The 23,921-nt window shown below is 37.8% G+C and overlaps 1 protein-coding gene across 1 annotated transcript in view; it reads left to right on the top strand.

Annotated features, from left to right (window-relative positions):
* The window catches only part of CA10 (carbonic anhydrase 10), a 206,500-nt gene that overhangs the window by 153,348 nt on the left and 29,231 nt on the right, over nucleotides 1-23,921 (top strand). The window contains exon 4 of the mRNA XM_075720157.1: nucleotides 6,424-6,609. Coding sequence (XP_075576272.1) covers nucleotides 6,424-6,609 — 186 coding nt within the window. The remainder of the gene's footprint in view (nucleotides 1-6,423; nucleotides 6,610-23,921) is intronic.

The raw sequence follows: 23,921 nt of genomic DNA, 5'->3' as shown, positions 1-23,921 counted from the left end.
CTTCCATGGCTTCAGTTTGCCTGCAAACATTCAGGCTGTAGGTTTCAAGATACTACTACATGGTGAACATTGAGATCCAGTCCGCTTTCCTACAGCAAAACATTCTTCATTATTTCTTTTTTCACCCCAAACAGCATGTAATGGATCCCTCCATGCAGGAAGCTCTCAGCATCAAGATAATCCCCCACTTAAAATCCTTACTGGTCCCTCAGGACTTCAGCCAGCATTGGTGGGAGCAGATCCCTTGTCCAGTCACAAAAGCTATTTTTTCTGCTTGCTTATTTCAATAATTTGAATTTAAAAAATCCAGTGAAACCTGTGGGATAAAATTCACCTACTACCTATGGTTTAAATGTAGTTAGAATAGTTTAGATTAAGGAGAGCACAATTTCACTGTAAAGCTAGCATCAACATGCACAGTTATTACTAATGCTAGACACCATAAATTTGGTTGCATCTGCTTTAGGCTTCATAGTTCCTAACAAGCAAAAATCATTGCATTAATGGAGTAGTGGAAATACAATAAAGCACTTTATTATCCCTAAAAGACAGCATGTGGCATATAGACTCTATGGGGTATTACCAATGTCCTAGGAGCAGTTTCATTCATTCGCTCCCCGTGGCATATAATTATCTCAGACTAGCCATGACCCTGCAGGTCCTCTATTAAAATTATAATTTTGTTACAGAATGGTGTATACATTATTGAAGCACATTGTTTTGATCACTGAAAATTGACATATTGCGCTCATTAGCCAGTAAGCCTGAATATTTAATTTATGAGGTTTGCTCCGAGTTTTTTACAGATCAGTCACTTAAGGGAAGTAAACAGGCAAAACGGCAGAGCAGTGAATGGGAAAGATTCTTACTGAAAATGGTGCTTTAAAAAGCAAAAACAAAAGTGTGTCGTGCCATATGCTGATACATGTCATTACATTAGGCAGGTAAATGGGTTAATTGGACTCATTAACATCATTTCCTTTTTACAACTTTCCAACTAAGATGAAAAGATTATTTTAATCTTTACACTTCTCTCTTACATTTTACATTTTTCACACGGGCCTTTTTTAATCAAATATTGATGATGATGCCTGTTGTTCTTCAAAGCTCAGCAATTATATTGTAGCTCCCTCCCAGTAAGCATCACTGTATCAAAACTCTGGTATTTCCTTATCTTTAATTCCCCCCTCCACTTTTTTTTTTCTTTTTTAATAAACAGAACGTAAGATCTATTGGATTCTTGCCAGAAAAGGCACTCTGGATATTTTGCTTATCTGATGGCCTTCAAGCTACCTGCTGAGCCTGCATCCTCCACTCGGTTGTAGACTAGAAACCTGCCTGAGTGGTGCAGCAGACCCCCCAATTCTGTCCTCCAGCTGAAACCACCACTTCAGAAACTAAAGCCATGGATTACAGTCGTGTCACACAAAAAAGATTAGTTTTAATTTTCTTCCTGGCTGTGGAAGTCCCAGTGGTATATAGGTGAAAGCCGTATGGGATGAGTCAACAGTGCTCTCTGCTGGCAACAAGGAAATCTTGCAGGAAACATAGCTGGAAGTTGCCTTAAAATTACCTTCAAAAATAAAGCATGAAATGAAGCATGAATATGTATCTGTCTAAGGCCCCGAGACATTTATAGGCAAATCTATAGAAGAACATGACTTACAAGGTGGTCAAGCAGCATGCTGTTTACTGCAGACATGATTTTGAAAATTATGTTATACTAGCAGTGTTTCCACAATTTCTTAACATACTGTTGCATACAATGATCAAGCATAAAGATGAAGGCAGGGAAAAAGTGTTAGGAAAAATAACTATTCAAATGTACAAGTATTCATCAAATGCACTTAAATAAAACTGAATGCTCTGTAGAAAACAATTGTTTAAAAACAATTTAAAAATTCCTATGTGTCTGCATATATACACACATGGAGAATACTGCAGAACAAGGATAGAGCTCTCAGAAGTTTGGAAAATCTGTAGAACAATTGTATCCTATTTGATTGTATCAACCTCTTCTTCAAGAGCAAACTTTAAAAACCAAGAATACCCTTTTTAAACAACTGTTAAATAACTTAGAAGAATAACTCTGTAAAACCATTTTATTTTCCAGCTTGGGTCCCCTCTAACAACAGCTAGAAAATCAAGACAGCAGCATCTACTTCTAAAACTAACTGGATGCCATAAGCACAATATTAAGAAAATAAATGTTCTTGTATAGCCATGGCTTTGAAATAAGGCAACGTAACGCTGCTGCACAGAACTCAGTGTGCCTTAGTAGGTTATATTTGAAATTCTGGTTTGGTGCGATGCTTCATCACTATCCCTAAAGTCAGATTTCAAATCACAGACTTGCCCTGAAGTCTATGTAAGCTCTGTTTTCAAACCCTGAAGCAGTCTCTGCTTTGGACGAGAGAGATACAAGGTACTTATTACAGTACAATCAATTTAAATCAATGAGGACAGCACTTTATATCACAAAATATGGTCTGGTCAAGATACTATGAACAACAATCAAAAAACATTAAAAGAAAGGAACTTGCTTGAGCGACTCAGAAAAACATGATTCAGTTTATCACTGCAGTTAAAAACTCAAGTTCAGGTGATCTGAGCTACAGAGTGAAATTTTGCCTAGGATGATCCTGCCGAAGTGTCGGGAAGAAACCAAAACAACCTGGCATTAATGTTGACTTACCCCAGTGAGACAAAAGACAATTGCACATTTATTTTTGCTTTTTTTAAGGGCTTCAAGACCCCTAGATGGCAGATGCTAGGAACAGTTTAATGTTAGTGTTAATGTTTTAATGTTTCCATGGAGCACTTGTGCCTCCGTGAAGCTGCTAGGGAGAGGAGTTGGGCAGAAAAGCGATGGCGCATTACAGGTTCCTTAGGATCCATGCTGCACTCACCAGGCCACCCGCCGCTGTTGCTACGTGGATACTGAATGGCAGAAACCAAAGATAATGACAAAGTACGTGGCATGAAGTAGTTCAGGTGCTGCTAATAGCGGGGGAAAGCCCGCCACTCCTGAGCTTGCAGAGCTGCTTTCTTGTTCCGCTGGAGTGTAGGACTCCACGAGGAAAATATGGAAGCCAGGTGGCAGATGACAGAAACTTGATTATTGCAGGATATAAAACGAGGCCACTACAACACCTTCAAAACACTCTTCAATCCTTGGTGATTTGCTTCCCTACACAGTACTAGGCCTTCCTTGGACTGTATCTATTTTCATCCTAAAGAAAGGAACATCTAATATTGCAGATAAGATCCAAGGACACCGCAGCAGGCAGCCATACATAATTGATTTTCTTGCTTCCTCACATTCAGTGCTGCTCCACTGGCAGGTACTGATACAAGTTTAAAAACGTTCTTGGAACTAATCTTCAGACCACTCTTACCCGAATAAATCCAAAATGCACTGGTTTGCTATTTTGCAAAGGCCCCTAGGAAGCAGAGAGCCTGCGCTGCCCCTTGAAAGGTGACAGCGAACCACTAAGGTAGCACGGGACTGAAAGGCGAGGGATCCATCTCGGCTCCTTCTCCTTTCCTCTGGCATTCCCTGCTTACATTTCTAGCGTGGCTTTGCCCTGAAATAGGCTCCTTTTTCTGTCACTTCTGCTCAGGGTTTTGAAGGCTGTTTTAACACAGACTGTAATGTAAAGGTGTAGGCCACAAAGAAAGTTCTGAAAACTATTTAGTTCAGGACTAGTTGTGGAAGAAGAAATGAAGTGAATAAGATACACGGTTAACTAGGACACAACAAAAATGCTCCCACAAATGCAGGGTTAAAGAACATCATTAGAGAAATATGTTTCAGGATTGTTCGGGGTTTTTTTTTTTCTGTCATAAAGGTCTGTAGAGTTGCAAGATAAACATGCATCAAAGAGTTTGTGTTTATTAGGTATGCATTTTTATTGACTTTGCTTGTGTTCCACCTTTCAAAGAGCAGAATTGGGGCTTTTTTGTGATCAGAGGACCAGCAAGTTATACACAGATACCACATGAGTATTCAGATCTTACTTACAAGCGTAGTATAGAATATATTAGCAGCGTGTGCCTGTGTGGCTGTCTTGCATCAAGATAAAGAGAGAGAATAATGCTGCTGGGAAATTATGTGCACAAAGCTCTGTGAAGCAAGAATTAAAATGAATGAGATTAAATAGAAAATAACTACATCAGGAATATGTTCATAATTTAATTAAAATCTACCAAAAGTTGAACCATTCCACAATTAAGGTTGAAGCCCATCAACATGCTCTGTTCTATTTGGGGATTTTGCCACAGGTAAAATTACCTGTTTGGAATCGTTTCTTAATGTATGAGGAAAATGGGGTCAGCTAAGGATGTGGTATGATCATTAACTTTGACAATGTTGGACTTTGCATTTTTTTATATTGAAGATCTTGGATTTTGTCCTTCCTGGTGACAAGTCTCTGTGCCTGTGCAGGAGATTTTTATAGTCTCACTTCAAGTGTTCCGCCCTCCCTGCAGGTCAGAAATGAGGCATGTCAGACACTTCATTGCATTACTGGTATTCTTTCTCTGCAGTTACGTAGGGAAATTCTGTTTTAAAACAGTCAATACAATCTCCTTACAAGCACTGCATTTTTATGAGGGGGGGAAATGAGAAAGACAAATGATACTCCTGTTCATGAATTTGCCTCTTATCATTTCCCCTCTCTGCTCTACAGAGACTTATTTGATTCACATTAGGGGTTATTTGGGTCACTTTTACCTTGAGAGAGAAACTAATGGTAACCTAATTTGAGATTTGTACCAATTTAAGTAAGAAAATGGATTCTGAATATTTTGCATAGTTGCTAAATTTAACTGAGCGTTCAGTGAAGCATGAGTTTCCAAATGTGAATAAGAGGCTTTAAACCATTTCCCCCTATTTGTTTTTAAACTACATTTGTTACTTACGATTAGCAATTTTATGTCATTCATATGCAGTGTACTGAAACCGAATTCAGTAAACTGACCTTCTTCCACCTATTAAACTGAGCTTGGTATTTAATTATTATGCGTGCAAAGTCAAGCAGAAAAGCTAAGGAGCATTTATAAATAAGATAATTGTGTTTTATTTGCAATGAATAGGAATATTTGTGTTTATTACTTTTCATAAGAAATTTATTACTGCTTATTTTGAATTGGAATAAACACAAAATATAGAACATCTGTATCAAAGTTTAAAAAACACAACAACCAAAAGCTGTTTAATCTCATCCATTTAGCTCTATTGCACAGTCTGTTCAGTGTAACTTTTTACAGCATACCGTGCAAGAAAACAGGTCATTTAAACTCAGTAATTAGTATTACAGATAAAATGACACTGCAGCAATGTTAATTACTATAGTACTGATGTAGTATAGGAAATAATACATAATAGTCATGTCTTTAATTTTAAATTGAAGAGCAACAAAGCATGTTATTGCTACACTTCCTCTTCTTAAAGTAAATGAATGTTACTCAAGTGTGCCATTTGTATCCATGCAGAATGTTTTTAATAAATCACAATTCTTCTTTACTCAAACTGGCATATTTCACTTTCTAATGGCATAAATTAAGGAACCTCTTGCTATAGGAACTTTTCCTATGACAGTGGAAATTATGACAGAATTATATTCCACATGAAAAATTTCCACAATCATTTTCTTTTTCATTACAGCAGCTGTAAATCAGTTTGCAAATGAAGCACAACATTTGGTCTTTTTAAAGATAAAGATGAATCTTGAAGAGTATTACAGCTATTTGAAGTGTACTAGGAACTGGAGATATATAATCAAATTGTAATTAATTCTGTACTGCTATGACTAAAATACCTGGCAATTGTAAACATAAAATATTCATAACAAAACAAAGGGACTTGCAGAGGAGGACAATGAAAGTTTTTACCTGCAGCTCCAGTAGGAGTAGGGCTCCCTATTCATGAATAATTATATCTCTGCTTTTTGCAGCACCTTTACTTCTGGATAACTTTGTTATAAATATTAAAAGAAGGGAAAAATGAGTTAAATTTCAGATTTGTTCAAGTGTACTTAAATAATTTATGTCAGCTGAAATGTTCCCATTTTCAGTGCAGAAATTTTGTAATGAAGCCATTATTCAGACCTTGCATAAAAAATATTCTAAAAGCCTACTTATTTAGAAGTGTAATAATCCCATTCACTGTGTTAACCATGTGCCCCTGGCTAAAATATGTATTTATGGATTTAGCAAAGTATTTGAATATACAGTATAAGATTCAAAGCAGAAGTTGAAGTATGACCTCAGGTTGTGTATTTCATCTCACAACAATAAGATGTATGGCTACATTTAAATGAAGGTGTGTAAGAGCAAAATCTTGAAGTACATATAACTAATTTCTAGGATTTACAAATTATTTTTTAAAAATGCCTTTTTTTTAACCCCAATTTTGTTTAGGTTAGTGGGACGATGTATAATACAGGGAGACATGTATCTCTACGATTAGACAAAGAGCATTTGGTCAACATCTCTGGAGGACCGATGACATATAGTCACCGCTTAGAGGAAATCCGGTTACACTTTGGAAGCGAAGACAGCCAGGGATCAGAGCATCTACTCAATGGACAGGCTTTCTCTGGAGAGGTATGTCAACGTATTTGGAGTTACAAATGAACCAGTATGAATTACCCACTTCCCATTTCTGCCTGAAGGTATTTGCAAACTAATTTGTACTCATAAAAATTGTTTCCCTTTATTCATTCTGAAAATCAAGGAATTACTTTTTTTTTTTTTTTTTTTAACCCATGCACTGCAAATTGTGTGACTCATATCTAAAAAGGAAACTGTTGTATTTATTGTATGCATAGACACCCTGTATTCTCATATGCACTACTTACAAAGTAATCAAGTATCTTTTGATGGGTCTTTATATCCCTAGTAAACGCAAATACAAGATTAACCACAAAGTAATACTAAAAAGTGCTTCAAGTTCTTATGAAAGTGCTACTTTTGCTACTCACTGGTGTGTAACACTTTACATTGAGTATCATTCTGCCTTTGATTCATGTAAAAATAAGGTGATACTTAATTTTAGAGATGGTTCCACAGAAGCCTGTGCTAAGAAATAAAGTTAACTCCACAAGTCAACCCTGGCAGAATTGGTACTTCCTTTGTATTTTAAATGCATGTCTGTAACTGTCCCAGAAAAGACCATAATTTAATGATCCTGATAGCTATGCAGGAAAGCCCATTATCTTTGCTGGATAAATATTTTAGTCTTGTATAGGGAGTACTTTTTCAAGATGTGTAATAAAGTTTGCAGACTTTCTGGTAGACAAAGCAGAATCTTTCCATACTTTTCATGTAGGAGCATTTTTACGTAGAAGAAATGCACGGGTTTTGTAGTACCCCCTCCTTCATCAGCTTGTGCCATGTCTGTGAACCATCTAGCATACAACTCTACTCCACAAATCTTAACAAATAAAATAATGCTTCAGAATAACTGCGTATTACTGTAGATACTCAAGGTATCCTTTTGCCATTCTTTCAGAAGAGCAAAATGAATAGTTTTTCATAATAAAGCACTTATTTTCTGGGAGATGAATAATCAAATTACCATCTGTACTATCTATCACAGACTCTGGTGATGAGTCAGTTAATGCGTGGCATTTTCTCTGGCACTGTGCAACAGCAGTTATTTAAGAGTAGGAAATTAATTGCAGACTTGTCAAATCATGGTATTATAATTGATGGTAATCATTTGGTTTGTTTTATAAGCTACATAGATGTATAATATAGCCAGTGACAGCTTTTTCATGAAATTATTTGTGTCTTACACAACTGACTTCTGGTTGCCTTCGTTAAATTTTATGGTAAGTGAACATATAATGTATTTCTCCTTTAAGAGCTGAAAGTTAAGCATGCTGTGGTAAATAATGTCTTTGCTTTGCCACTCAGATTTACGGAAGAGTTATACTCAAAAAAATGAAGGTTTACTGAACAAGAAAACAAAAATCTGGTTGAAACATACCATTGCACTTGTTATGATGTGTCAGCGTAATTTCAGATATTTTGAGAAGAGTTTTTAAGTTATAAATTCATCAGTCATAGACTATAACAAAAGGTAAAAATGTAGACCACTGTTTTGCCATACTTAGTGTTAATACTTAACTAGGTTCTTCTGGTTTTGAAAGTAGGGAGTTTTGAAGTACTATTAACGTTTGGTATTATTTGCTAACAGAGACCTCAAGTTTTTCTTAATAAAAGCAGAAAACCTAGCTAAGTGGAAACCGCTGTCAGCCAGTCAGATATGCACAGCTGGATCCACAGTATATGCAGGATTCATCTAGTTATCTGAATTCCTCCTGCAGTGAATAGAAAGAGATTAGCATCTTCAGAGGATGATCATTCCTGATGGCCAGAGACGCATCTTTTAGGACAGGACAAATCACCCTGTGGAGATGCATCTCCCTTGACGACAGAGCAGAGACAAACAACAGGCCAAGAAGCTTAGACTGGACACCTCCATTTCAGATGGCGAGATTAATTCTGTCCTTTGAGGATGTGTTTTTCAAAGTTCAGATAGCCATTTTGGGCAGCTAGACAGGAAAGTTCCGATAAGGTCAAGTATTAATTACTAATTTGAACCTGCATCTCCACGGTTAAGTCTTACTTATACAACACATACTGTTTTCAAAGTACAAGAACAGATTCAAATGAATCATGCTGAATAGCATGGGTGCAAATTTTCAGTGAAGGACAGCAGCTGACAGTGTTCTTAGAATATACATCCACCCATACACGTGCTGTCTATATAAATAAGTGATAAGCTCTCAGCACTGGAAGATGTAATGTCTACAGCTCCCAGCAACTACAGTAAGAAAACTGTAGACAAGCTATCTGACTTTATGATAGAGTACATGTCTTTATAATGTAACGTATGCTTTCAAGACTGTTGCTGCTAATTACTGTCACTTCTGCATTGTATAATGCTGTCAGAGGAGATGGGATAAAGAAAAATAATAGCATAAGTGCATTAGTTTAATTTAGCTAGTGCAGGTAAGAACAGCAATGAATATTTGCTGGCTTAGGCTTTAGCAGGTGTCGGTAACCTAGAGAAAAATCATTGCAGGATTACACTGTTTGACTCCTAATTGCACACTAACTCCCATGACACTGCCTTGTTACTCCTATTCTTATTTGTGTTGGACAAACCCACTAAGGGTTTTACTGAAACCTCTGTTTTGCTGTGGAAACAAGTCCCAGGGATGAAGTTACCCAAGAAGTGTGATCCATTCCAGTAGATCACAATCAGCTCATTCCTACTCTTCCTTCCCTCCACTCCCATCCGTATCTGTCCCCTCATTTTCACCGAGGTCTCCAATGCACATTAGTCAGGACGTTGCAGAGAGAAAGGGTAACCTGGGGAGAGGTCAGGGGAGAGAGCAGTACCTCTCCCTCACAGATTGGCTCAAACAGACTAAATTAAATCCAAGGGCAGACAAGGCAGAAGCTTTAAACAGCCCCAATATATCTTTAATCGGCTGCAATGTTCTTTACACATCTGGAAGTCCCATCTAACATCCATACTAAGCAAGAAGTTTGTTCTTAGGGATGTTTTTTGCCTACTGAATGTGTCATGCAAGTGGGCAGGCATTCAGAGCAAGCTAGAGAGCACTGGAGTGGCACCATGGCATGAAAAACAATCTAGAAATAGCAAATTGCTTCAAAATATACTGTGATCTGAATGATACCGAGAGGCTTGTAATTTCCAGGCTTTAACATTTAACTAGGTGTTAAAGGCTGTCAAGAGATATCTCTACAATAATCTGGTTAACTTTTAGCCCCTAATTATCACTTTAGTAGGCAGAATAACCAAACTAATGCTTAAATAGTTTGAGTATAAGGGCTTTAAAACTGTGTATCAGATTATCATCAATATGTTTGGCACTGCTAATGTGGAAAGAAAGGGAGGTTTTGGAATGCTTAAATAAATAAATCGAGCATTTACTTGTCCCTCTGATACATACTTGAGTGTGTTTCATTCCCTACTCTTTGCATAAGCATCCTACTGTATTATCATGATTAAAAGAAAATCTTGGCTCAAGCAAAGTCCCAAACTAAGACAGCAATCCTTTGTGTCTGCTGCCTAATGTCTCTATGCAAAACAGTTTTTAATGCTTCGGAGTCCATATCATTTAATGAGAAAGACCATCTTCATTTCAGACAGCAGCAGTACAAAATACAACAGAACTTACCAGAGTGCTGCTGTTCAGGCACTGTCTACCTTGTTAAAACAAAAAGGTAACAATCTCCAAAAGGTTCATGGTGAAAATGGGATCCTTTAACTTTACGATGTGGCAAAGTCATAAAAATCCATACCAATTTCTTTTCCTAAGCAGAAAAATGAAAAATGTGCTGCAGGAGACCTCCAGCCACTTTGGCTGTGCATTGTAGTAGCCATATCAATGTAAAGGCAGAAAGTCAAGGAGCTTAATTATTTGGTGTTATGCACTTTTCACAAACTCAATAGCTGGAGGCTTTCAAACAAGAGACCATAGTCCACAACACATGAAAAAAACAGATTTCTTCTTCTCTGTCTACCAAGTCACCCTTCAAAAACCCACTGACAGAGGTTATAAACACCCAATGATTTCATCCGCTACATAAGAAATAAAATGAAAGCCAGAATACTATCTAGATAAATGGATATGTATTGCAAGCTATACACACAGTTTGGAACTGAGATTTATGTTTGCTGCTGCTAAAAGCCACTAAGACAACTGAATAAAATACATGAAAATGGGAATCAAAGGGGGAGGCTGGAAATTCTGGAATGCCAGCCTTCTCCTACTACTGCAATTTCTTTAACTGCAGGCATATTCCATACGAGTGGGGAACTTCTAGTGATAGTAAAGGATTACGTATCAGAGAGATCAGTGTTGCAAATCCAACTTCTGATATTTTTAGAAGCAGGACTGTCAGATAGACAGCCTATGAGAAGCATCAGGCCAGCTGGAATAATATAATCCAGCCTGCTGCAGAATTAGTCTGAATTGTTAAATCGGGAACAGTGGCTCTGTCACTGAGACCTTCTGTACACCTTTGACTTGCCTGTGTGGTTCCAAATAGCCTCCCCAAAAATCCTAATGTTGGTATTGTTTATTAAAAAAAAAAAAACCACAAAAAAAAACCCCACCACCAACGAAAAACCCTCTACTCTAATAAAGGACTGTATCTGTACTATGACTTTAGTTACGTTGGCAAAACAGAAAAGTCATGGCCAGTTAGCATGCCAGAAGAAACAGCAAGTACAGGCCAACTATATTGTATTGCTTGTTACAAGCCATTTACATCTCCTTTTATTTGATAAGGGCCCCATCTTCTTCCCAAAAACTTCATCACATAGAAGGTGAGCGTTCAGTTGTGCCGCCCATGTGACATTTAACTCAGGACTCTGCCTCCTTTTCTAACCTATGTGTCTGCAGTTCTGCACAAAAGCCCGTTTTCTCCACACAGTTCCCTACACTTACCCAATATTTAGATTCCTCTCCCAGGTCTGTTTTTCTGTTTTGTTCTCTATAGGAAGCCTCACTGATGTGAGGATTTGCGCATCTAGCGTGGTCCTTCATCAAATTGTGCTAGCTCATAGTCCTTCCTCAGGAAAGGAGCATTAGATCAGCTAGCGATGTCCCTGAGCAGAGAGGACAGGAATGTCCTGCTTCTTCATATCCGTGTTCCTGCAGGTGGTTACAATGCCAAAGCAGAGCTAGCTGTGAGCCAGCCCCTACTACCCCTCGTAATCCTGGCACTCCTGCCCGCAGCTTGAAGTTTGAAATTCAGATCTGTCAGTTGCTGCAGGCCATCTGTATTGCATTTTGGAGACTTTATTGGAAAAGATGCAGGTCATTTTTAAGTATTTCAGCCAGAAGATAAGTTTCCTGTACTCCGGTGCTTATTAATGTTGAAAAATAAGCCTCTGAGGAAAGTACCAGATGAGGGAACACATGTCTAATGGAAGGGTGGTTTAGTAAAATCTCTATAACCTTCAGATTAATGTTCAGCTTCAGAGGAGAAAGGCAATAGGATAATGAATTAAATTGCTAAAGGAACAGAATATAAATCAGGAAGAGGTGGTAGTATTGTCATCACTACAGTACAAGGAGGCTATTCACATGAGTAATTAAAAATCAGTGGGAGATAAACATGTGCATTAGCTGCAAGAATGCACCTCTGTCCACCCTAAAGATTACAGGTGGTTTCACCCAAAATTTTATAAAATACTCATATCCATAAAAAGCAGAGTTGAAGTCCAAAAGACGCTTATTCATCAACAGATGCTTATTGTGTTTTTCTAAACCAAAAATCAATTTTATATTTTAAGTTAAATGGGTTTTTTATTGCTGGTTAATATAAAAGAAAATAGGATTGAACAATATATTAGCACAAATTGAGGGATATTCATACCTGACTGTGGTCTGCTAATTTAAGAGCTCTGAATTATCCAGTGGAAATTCTTTTCCACCTTCTATTGACTTTAGAAGGAAATCAGGCTTTTTAACAGAGATGTTTTTTAGTAGCAGGCTGCCTGGTCTGCCTCCTCTCTAAAACTACCTGCAGATGAAATGGCTGCCTCTCCCACTGGACAGCAGAGCCCTTCGGTTTTAAAGGCATGGCCCATAGGAAAAAAGAATAAAAAATACGGTCCAAGGAAGAACGCTGTCTAGATTATGTTGGCAGTAAAGCTTGCAGGGAGGCGTACTGGAAACCTATGTTATTTTTTAAAGTGAAACTTATCAAAAACATTTTTAAATGTTCCCAAAATACTTCCCAAAGAAAAATGAGATTATAAATCAAGATGCTAAGCAAAGTTTTGTTGACTAAAGAGTCATTAAGGTGCTAAGGCTAATGCACTTACTGCACCTGAAACCAGCAATAAATGGTAGGTGACCGTAGAACAATATAAGTGGAATAGGAAGATAAAAGTTAATGCTTCGATTTACTGTGTATTTTTCTGTCAGATATGGATCATATTTTTCCAGAATCACTGCATGAAGTAATACACAATAATTATCTGTAGTCTGTTTGTAAAAATAGGTAATTTAGATTACATAGCCTGTGAAACTGTCGGACTGTGGCCTCACTTCCAGGACTGTAGCTGAGAGCGAGCAGAAGCTAGAGGGGAGATCAAAATGCTCCGAGACTCCCGGGCAAAGCAGAAAACTGATGCTCCCTGTAAAACTGCAACATTTAAACAAGCCTTCTCCACATCTACAAACACATCAGATGTCGCTGCCGTCTGCTCTGGTAGGAAGAGGGGCCACGGCGCCTCCGAGCTCTGCGGAGCCCAGGTAGCTGGCAAAGCAGCCACGCTCCCGCAGCGCTGCCAGTCAGCTCAGCACCAGCCTTCTGCCTGAGCCCGAATGGCTTCCATGGAAGCCAGGGGCAGAAAAGCCTGGGACACGTAGCAACTGAACAAGGAAACCTATCCCCCGGTGCCTACATCAGAATATATAAAGGGACAAGCTACAAGATATAAAATATCTGCAGATTTCATGAGATACTGCAAAGAATTTCCCAAAATCTTAATACTGAAAATCTGAATGCTAGGTTGTATTTCCCAGATTACTCATATTATTTTGTTCTGACCTTTGTGTACTTCTATTCCTTAAACAATTCAAATCATCTGAGTTACACACGTTTAACTGTTACTTTGTTGATGGATAAGAAACAGGTCTGCAGATAAAAATGCAAACTAATTCCTGTACCCAATTCCATTTACTTGATTTCATGTTCCATTAGATTGGGTGGGGAAAGACTTTCAGCCTTATATACGCTTACATGAACTAGGGACAGAATTGTGGGAAGAGGAGATGACGGAGAATGATTCCTTGAAACCAAAAGTTGAAAATGGGTGGAAAGCCAGGCAGTAACTGAGCCATCTAAACATCCATGGCTACGTGGCACTAATAACAATTTTTAAGTACCAGTCAGAATAATGTGTTGACATCCAGATATTTTCTAAGCAGCAAACGGGCAATATTTAAAATGCAGTTGGTGTTTCTTATTGAGGAAGCTTCTCCTTTTGAACTACTCTGTTGGAAACCACAAGAAAGATGATTTTCCAGGAATATGGAACAGAAATTTTTGTGGTATATTTTACATCAAAATGCAGTAAACTTCCTACACTGGCTATGTGCTAAAAATGCATCTTAATCCTTAGTGACCTTCAAAAGCAGTTTCATTTTTAACGCTTTTGAAGTGGAATAGTTGACTTTTAACTTGTGTTCCTTCCTGTAGTTTTTTGGCTAGCCTGTCATCTTCAGGTCATGGGTAATATACGCTTGTTAAATAACAAATCCCAAAACTCAATAGCCAGGAGAAGTTACAGCATTAAGTGAAGGTGTAGCATTTATTGTAGTATTTATTGATCATAAATATATAAGCAGAAAAAATACACAGCAAGTAAAACTTTTTTTTGTATGAATGGCTGCATTGCTAGGCAGTGCCAGTATACTCTTGCAGTCACGGTCTTACATTGAGTGCTGTTGTAGCTATACTGCCATTTTTAAAGGAAAATTAGATTCTAGAAATAGCCTGTTTTATCCTTCCCTTAGGAAAAAACCTTAATTACACAAGTCAAGTTATATAATGTCCAAACTTTATATCAGCAATAAAGAATTTTACTTCACGTATAATCAGCTTCTCATATCATAAATACCATTCATGTTATTTTTTCACCTTTCTAAAACCTGATTAGCAGTAGAAATACAAATGAGGTTTTTGACTTTTTTTTTTTGCAAGGGGAAGAATTTACAGTTCATACAATAGGTCTAAGTGTGCATTTTATGATAGCACAGATAAAACTGGAAAAGTTTAGTGGTTTTATTTGAAGCAAATTGTAATAAGATGTTTCTCTTGCTATATAAACTGCGGAAGTTTAGTTACTGCACCAACAGGTAATCAGGATTGGACCTAGATACAACTATGGCACTTCGTAGAATACAAACTAAGAAAAAGATGGGGGGGAGAATTATGTATTTACTTCTTCTAGCAGAAAGAATAACAATAACATATAATTGAAAGGAACAGTCATTTAATTTTATAATCCCAAACAATCATTAGATACCATCTGGAGTTTGACTGATGCTTTAGAACAAGTGTTTAACCACTTATAAAATTTGAGACTAAATTTCAGGTACCCAAGCAGGATTTTGATCTTTGTTTTAGGCTTGCACTTTTTCATTTTATCAGGTTACTGAGGTATTTGTGTAGTCATTGCAGGTGAAAAATTACAAGTTGCTGTCACATCAAATAAATTAAGGACCCTTTCAGAAGTATTTTAGTATGTTGTCATTTTGATTACTTAGTCCTGGTAAAATTGCCTGAAACAAATTGCATTAAGTTTTTCTGGAATAATTGAATACGTTAGCATTCCAGACAACAAATGATACAGACATCACCTGATTTCTGTAGATTATTAATTGATTTCTAGAAAGCATTGTTAAATATTAAGTATTTGAAAATTTTGTATATCATGTTTAAGGGAGTTACTATGAAAGCAATGAATGAAAGGCTGTTGAAGTTAGGGTACCAGCTGCTACGTGGCATTGAAGTTCTCTTCATTATTTCCACTGACGTGCAATAGAACTTCTACTCTCGACTCAGTTATAGCAAGCATCAGAAATGGTTCTGCAAATGATTGCTTATCTATCACCTACATCTGAAAGCATCCAAATTCCCTAGATTTCTCAATGTTTTACCGAAGCACGTTATTCTTCCTGGATTCTACACAGGAAATTTGAGGCACTTGATACAAAGCAGCTCCATTTCTGGGGCCCAGTATTTTTTGCTTCTGTATATTGCCTTCTGGAGATTTTGTGATACAAGCTCCATAGATACTATCTGCTAGATACTGAAATTTAAGAAACTGTACAGGCAGATTTTTAATTTTTTTTTTCCCCTTTTTCTCTTTTTTCATTATCTACACATATGTGGGTGTTCCTTGCCAGAAAACTTTCCTTCTTTGGAACCTACTTTTCTGAATCTTAAGGACTATCCATCCATTAGCAGAATTGCAAGCTCTATGACAATGTCAGCTTATATTAATGTAGCACGTGACACAGCAAAATATCTCCTGCCTGGAATAATAAATACTGAATTTCTTAGATACTGAGTGAAACAGATCTCTTTAGTAATAAATATATTTATGCACATGTTTACTTTTCGGTTACCAACTGTTCTCTTTTGGGGGGGGGGGAGAAGTGGAAGAGAGTGTCGATGTACTGAGAGGCACAGTCTGTCGCAGACTACAACTCTAAATCCCTTTGGTGCCTCAATTTTAAAATCCAGCATCATAAAGCAATAAGGTGGAGTTTTTCTGCTTAGAGTAGCAGCTGTAGGATTTGCTCTTTTAAACCACTGGGGCATTAAAACATGCAGCACTCTAAACCTCCAGTGTCACTTATGAAGTATTCATTTTGCCTCATTCCAAATTATTATCATTTGCTTGGGGTGACTTTACTTGCTACAGGATGGTTTTTCTTTAATTAAAGAGTAATTTACCTCTGCAGCCAAAAAAACTACAGCCATTTGGAAATGGGTTTTATTTTACTTGGTAATGATTTTTCCACTACACTTCTTGAAAATTTTAACTTTTTCCCCAAATATATTTATTGTAACATTCCAGAGAAAGGAAGAGTCGGACTAACTTCTTACACAAAAGCTCTCACAGCTATTACGGACAACCACGAAAGAGAATAAAAAGCAAGCATATGTGAATTTTTATCTTTGCAATTTACCAAAACAATAAAAAAACAGTGAGCAATTACTGTAAACATGACCCTGGACAAGACTGTCATAAAGGCAGTAGACTTTTGTCTGAGGTAAACTATGATTTGTTAGTTATATACTAACCATGGACATCAGACTGTAAAAAACCATAATACCCTTTTAGCCCAGTCTCTCTTAAGTGATACTGCCTGCACACTGGAGGATGAATGCTGGCAATCAGATCATAAACAGGAGAATCCAGAGTTAATAACAGGTGAGACACAAGACTTTCAAGATACTGATCCATCACCATCAAATGCAGTGAAGTTCCTCAGGCACTTGCACGTTTGGTGCTGAGCACTCACATAGCCACATTTGTCTTGATTGCAACAACTTGTTTAATGCCTAAGTGGAGTCAAAACCCACCAGTTCTGAGAGCAGGCATGGCCCTTATAGCCCAGAGAGCGGGGATTTACTCTGGGAGCTGTCGTCGTAATCTTTGTGTTACTCTGTACAAATGAAAGAGCTTCAGACAGCGACTGTGACCCTGATTTTGGACAGTCTAAACTTGTTGGTAAGGCCCTCTTGTGGGAGGCAGGAGTTCTTGGCTCATACCCATGTCCAAACTGGGCGAAGGAGGCAGCCAAGATGGCATGAAAGGTCTTCCACTCCCTACGCGGATGCTCTGGTCACGGTGACTTGGGACCTGAATGGTGGGGGGGACCGCATCCTCCTAGGACTGAATTATCCCCGCAGGAGCTCCAGCCCAGAAGTCTCCCTCCTCCCGGTAATTACTGTTTTCTAATACACAGTGGCAGCTGTGAACCCTTACCATTAGCTCTCTAACCTTCAGTTTATTTCTGTAGCTTCAGCTACTCCTCTGTTAGGTCTTTGTCCCTTACCAGATGTTTAATAGTTTCTTACGAGGCATGTTAGTGTCTTAGTAAAAAGCCAACTAAATCATGTCAATTCTAGCTGCCTTTTTAGTGCATTTTCACGGAACGTTGTGAGGTTGCAGAGTTACAGTTTTCATTTAGCATACTGACTTGACCTTCCACCATCACTGCAGACCTTTCCTTAATTAAGGGCACACAGGCATACACTGCCTCCCAGAAAGTCAAAATACATTAAGTTTGAGGAATTTTATTTTAACAATCTAGGCAATTGATACTTTCAATAAAGACTGAGAAGGAAATACTTCTAATTTTTGTTTTCTTTAGACAAAATTGTGATAGATAATGGATTAGGATATTTTACAAACAATAAAGGGAAGCAAACTTAAGTTTTCGTTATCATTTCATAAGCATGTCTTTCTAAAATTATTACAAATTAGATCAGTTTCTCAGGCATACCTGCCTTTAAAATAGCATGTGAGTGATAGTAGGCACAACAGCATCAGTGTTAACACTGTGGAGAATTAGAATTGACAAGGTTAAAGCACATTTCTTCAAAGTGCATTTTCTTTCCATTTATCTTTCAATATCTCACCTTTCTCTGTCTGCACTCTTATCTCAGTATAAACTAACTGGATATTATGGTACACACCTGCCAAGATTTGCTGGATTAAAACTCAGTAAAAATTAATTCATTCTATTCAGTTACTTTTCAGTAGTTTCGTTGGTTTTTTAATATAACTGCCATGAAAACATTTTCTAACTGACAAGTTGCCACAGGCACATTAGAAAAGCACCATATACAAGTTATTACTCTGAAAGTTCTATCAAAGGCAGAGGGAGTTCTGGATTTTAGCTAGAAAGGGCAAGTCCATTACTGTCCATCTCTTCCCATCATCTCAAATTTTATTTACTCTTTCTTATCAAAATATGAACATGCTACTGCCATCTAGTCCCTGGAAATTCTGCTAATAGCAGAATCACTTGGTAACACAGTCGTAATCTGCTTAACCTTCAGTATAGGACTGGTGAGAAACAGATGTCACATTCTCTCAAATGCATAATTCCTATGAATAAAAACACAGACACTTTTTATTTTTCAAGGCATATTCGATGTGAACAGTATACATTTGGCGTATTTTCTTATGTGAATTTTTGCTCTTTTCACCTTCAGCAATTTCTTTCCCATTTCCTCTGATAATCTAAGCACAAAGTGATCAAGGACTGAGCTACCAATCCTATACAGTTATCTCCAACTCAGCCCGATACTTTGAAGTCTACATCCAAAGCAAAGCATGTAGGTATGGTCCTGAGAGGCCCATAATTTTTCATGCTTATACCGGACTTAATCTTACAGTATCTATGATTACAGGAGCTCAGCCACCCAACTGTCATTACCTGCTGCTTTTTTGCTTCATACCGTATAAGTTTGAAATACCCTGGTGAGGTTGTGCAGACAGAAGTTTCTTCCTCCTGCTCCAATCCGCCAAACTATCAGTGCAGTACGTTTCACTGCACTAAAATTCATTACATAAAGCAGTAGAGGAGTATGGCTTTCAAATTGTGGTTCTGCTAAGATTCTCCAGAAGAAGCAAGAAACAAACCTTTATCCTTTTTTAATTTCTTCCTTCTTTTTTGAGAGACCAAAAAAAGCTTATGGTAATATGCATAAATGATGAATTAGCATACTCGTCTGAAATAAGGAATTCTGATTCAGAAGAGGATAAATGACTTCATAGTACTGAGTGTACTACTGTCAAGTGCTTTGAGAGAAGACAGGTTAGTGTTCATTACTTGCTCTCTTCACATAAAAACCAGGGAAGGATCAATAAAATACCATAAAAATATGCTACCAATAAAAGCAAAATTAAAAATGCATAAAGTATATGCAGAACAATCCATCATGGGTGAAACTTAAAGCCCTCTTTACCACACATTCCTTTAGCAGGACACGCCTATACTTCAAAGACAGAAACCAATAATCAAAGAGACAGTCGGAGCTCTGGTCCCAATTCTGCGTATTGTGAAATTACTTTGTGGCTTTGCGGTTTGTGGATTGTTTCTGAAGAGTATTGTGGCATTGATGTGTGGAGCCAGTTTTACCTGAAATACAAATTACTACACCAAGATCAATCCAGTTAAGCTAGATTTTAGCACATTTTGTTCCATTTTTACCTTCAGAGCAGTGGCAGCAGTGAGATATTTCCAGCGAGGTGGCTAATGGACAAGCTAGGGAGAATGGTGCTGCTGTGGTTTTAAACAATACAATCCATCCCTGACCATTCCTGCTTTAGACATGATTAGTGCCATAAAAGAGGTGTCAGACAGGAAAATTTCCATATACATCCAAGGCTGCAAATTACAGCCTAACCCTAGGAGTTGTAGTTTAAGGCAGAGCTCTCTGTAGGAGTCTTAAAGCTCCCGTGCTCTAGGTACCCAGATTGTCCCTTTGACAATCTGCCTGTACCCACAAACAAAAATTTATACACACTTACAGCCCTGTTGAGGGGAGGGACATCACAGGAAAACCAACAAATTACTGTAAGTTGAGCTAGAGCGATGAAGACATCGGGTTTCCAGGCTCTTGGCTAAATTGCAAGACAAACTGGCAGGAAATCAGGGAGATTTCCGATAGCCTCTGCTTGCATTTCAGCAAAATTTCTTTGAAATCAAGTTACCTCCATGAGGTACTTTGGTTTTGACACGTAAGCATTTTCCAGCAAAACCCCGTTTCAGCAAAAAAAAATCCCAGCTAGTTCTGCTTATGATTAGCGTAAGGCCTTATTCTGTGTGAAGCCCAAGGGTGTGTTCAGTTAAGAGGATTTTCACTGTTTGATTTGTAGCTTAGAGCTTCCCTATCTACTGTTCCTAAGTCACAAAAAAGCACAATAGAGGAACTGTTCTTCCTTCTAACTGGTAAGGCTATTCCCTGGGGCAGCTAATTAGAAAAAAAAAAAAAAAATCACCGTTATTCTTCCAGATTCTAATGAATGTCTGTCTGGTTCATTCTCATAGGATTTTCTTTTAGAAATCCAGGAAAATGATGAAAGGAAAAATGGCAGGGGGGTGGGGAGGAATCAGTATCTGAAGGTCCAAAAGCCCTTTTGCCATGGCCTATTTGAAAATACATACCTACTTTTTAGATACACTCAGTACTGGAGATGAATACTTCAAAGAAATTTGGAAATCTTTTGTTAGAATTCTGAGCTTTCAGGCAGCACGTTTGGGGTCCATCCCCACAAATCTTCATATACATTGACAGCCCCATTGAAATAGGTGAAACCATGGGCATGCCAACAAATGTAAAGTAAGGCAGGATGTCTGTTTACAATGCAGTTGTTACTGTCAGGAGCACAATACAGTGGGTCACAATACAAGGAAGGCAGGATGCAATCCCTAGGATTTAAAATATTTAAATCCACCTAAATTTAAAATGTTTTGGCTCCACTGTGATCTTATATATGAACTTCACATTCATTTTTTCTTATTTGATGTACATAAGATATTACCAAATAATAGAGTATCTGGTAATTTCTACAGTACTAGCAATTTCTAAGTGATTAGAGTGAAAACAGAATTTTTAAAAAGACACAGACTATTTTACTAGCACAGAAGAACACATCGGTTTTGTGATGCAATCCGTCTTTCAAATGATCTTGTAAACTCATCAATATTTTGGTTGTGATCATCAAACAATCTTTGGGCATCTTGAAGTAGATCGATTTTACCTGTGTACTGCTAGATGGTATTCCTTATTTTGTGCTCTGAAAGTGGCAGCTTATAACTCAAAGTGAAAGACCATTATTAAATCTAAAGACGTACATCGTTTAAAATAAAAAATTAAAAAAAGGGGATTTCTAGAAAACCAACAGAAGTACTGAGCTGTATCATCTTATATCAGCTGAAAATCTGTCCTTTAACGTTTGTGAAGAGGCAAATAAAAGTGCAACGAAGAGCTGGAAGAGACCATCTGTCTCCTTTTAGTTCGTTGTTTTGTTTAGAGCTGGGCCTGAACCAAAAACCTAATTCAGACATGTCCAGTGTTTGGAAGCGGTCACATCATGGTCCCCTTGGCTATTCAGAACTGCTGATAGCTGCTCACAACAGACCCTAATGATAGTCCTTGTAATGCTTTTTGTCAAATGCTTTACGGTCATTAACATGTTCCCCATTAACTATCAATTACGTTGCGGTGTAATTATTTTGCCGATTTTACAAATGGGTAGCCTGAGACAGAGCGGCTGAGTCAACTGCAGTCGTGACAACAGACCATGGCGCAGTGAAGACCAGAATGCGAGATTTCATGGTGTTTTCAAAGTCCCAGAAATTTTGGCCACCTGATTTCTCAAAATTCATTCACAGTGGTAGGTGGATATCTTAAATAGGCAGGTCTCATCATTGTTATTTCTACAGCGAAAGTTCATCACCCCAATACACGCTGCACTGTGCAGACTACAACATCCAACTATATTAAAGGACAATCATGAATTTCCCATCACATATGCACAATATTCTGGCACCCAGAAAATCTTTTATCATCTATACCTGAATCTGTCTCTCACCAGCTACTTTTTAAAGTTCCAAACTTATAATGTAAATACAGGAAAAGAGGCAGATAGAAACAATGCCAAATAGAGAAGACTGTAGTATAATAAATATGCCAAGCTAAGTAAATCTCAAAATACTTTCTTCTGAATTGCAGTAGGGCTGTAAGCATTGACAATATTAAAAGTCAATGAAGCAGTGAAAATAATTTACAAGATATATCCTCAAAGTTCATGGAATGCTGATATGGTAAATATCTTTAAAATTGTCTCAAAATATATAGTAATTTTTCTTTGGATGTATAGTCTCAGATTTATTGAACCATTTAATTATTTTGACAGTCTTCAAACTTTGGGATGTTGATTGATTCTAATCAGTAGATCTGTAACTGAATAACTTTTTATCAAACTGCTGTTAATGAAGCAAATTAAGCAATTTATCCTTAACATGCACACATTTCATTTGTATGCCTTACTCACGCCATTTATCTGAGTGGAAAGCGGAACCTTACCAATTTCTACAAAACAAACTGCACTATGGTAACAACAGCAAAATGACAATGGGCTTCCCTTGTAATTCGTATTGGAAATCTAATTTACAGCAGTGGCATTATGGGTACAAATAAAAAAGCCACGTATAGCTGTGTGAACACCTCCAGCTGCAGACAGTAAAACTATTGCCAATAACTTGCGAAAGAACAGCAAAAGGCTGAAGTCTGTGACCTGCTCTGATGCATCAGTTTTCAAGTTTTTGGGCCAACTCTTCTAGAGTGGTCAGCCCAGCAAGAGGTACAAACTATATATATATATATGAATGAGATAAAACCAGCAGCAACTGAATGCTGAGCTGTTTTGAATGAATGATCCACTATTAATAGTTGGCCATGTGAAAATATTTTCCTTTGTTGCTTAAGAAGCTGTCTTCAGCATCTTGATTCATGGAAGATTTTCTTCCACCTCCTATACTGAAGCAACATGAGCAGCTCCCACTTCAGGTGGATTGTACTGTGGAAATACTGAAGTCTTGTTTTGCTTTTATTGCTGCTAGTAGTTTTACCCTTCTCCCCATTTGTTAACAACAGTAGAGGAACCAGAAGGAAACGAGTGTCTGCGGAGCTGACAGAACCCCAGCTGCTGGTTGCGCCGTCTGTGATCTGTTTGGCTCAACTGCAGATGAGTTTGTCATGGCAGCAGCATCCTCACTCTTACTTTTGCTTGCTCTGAAGCTGTGTCTGTACTGAGATTAGAGCTTGTTTTGTAATATAGATGGACTTGTATGGTCAAAGGTACTTTGTTAAAACAGAGCTCCTGGAAATACAAGCAGACACTGCAGAAGTCATTGGCAATTGAGCAATTCAATAGCATCACTCACATAACATTGTCTCATGTACTCTGCAACAGTGACCTGTAATTGAACCTCAGCCAAAGGGACCAGTGTTTTATCTGGGTCTTTTTAAGTACTAGGAATTACATTGTCAAAGTACATCTATTTTTACCCATTATGAAATTGTTTATTCACCAGACTTTCAGTTGGCCGAGAGCAGTGTAAGTATAATGAGTGAATAAAACTGTACAGAGCTGTGAGCAAGCTACTGCTGATCTTCGAGGCCTGCATAATAACTTGTCCCTGTTCCACCTATGAAACTCCCCTTGATATCAGGAGGATTTGTGATGGTTGCCAGATGCCAGGCCCAACTCCTCTACTACTGGGTATTGAATACTTCACTTGTAAAGTGCAGCAGGAGCA

The sequence above is a fragment of the Pelecanus crispus genome, chromosome 12 (assembly GCF_030463565.1).
Source record: "Pelecanus crispus isolate bPelCri1 chromosome 12, bPelCri1.pri, whole genome shotgun sequence".
NCBI classification, from domain to species: Eukaryota; Metazoa; Chordata; class Aves; order Pelecaniformes; family Pelecanidae; genus Pelecanus; species Pelecanus crispus.
This window is presented reverse-complemented; position numbering and strand designations above follow the sequence as displayed.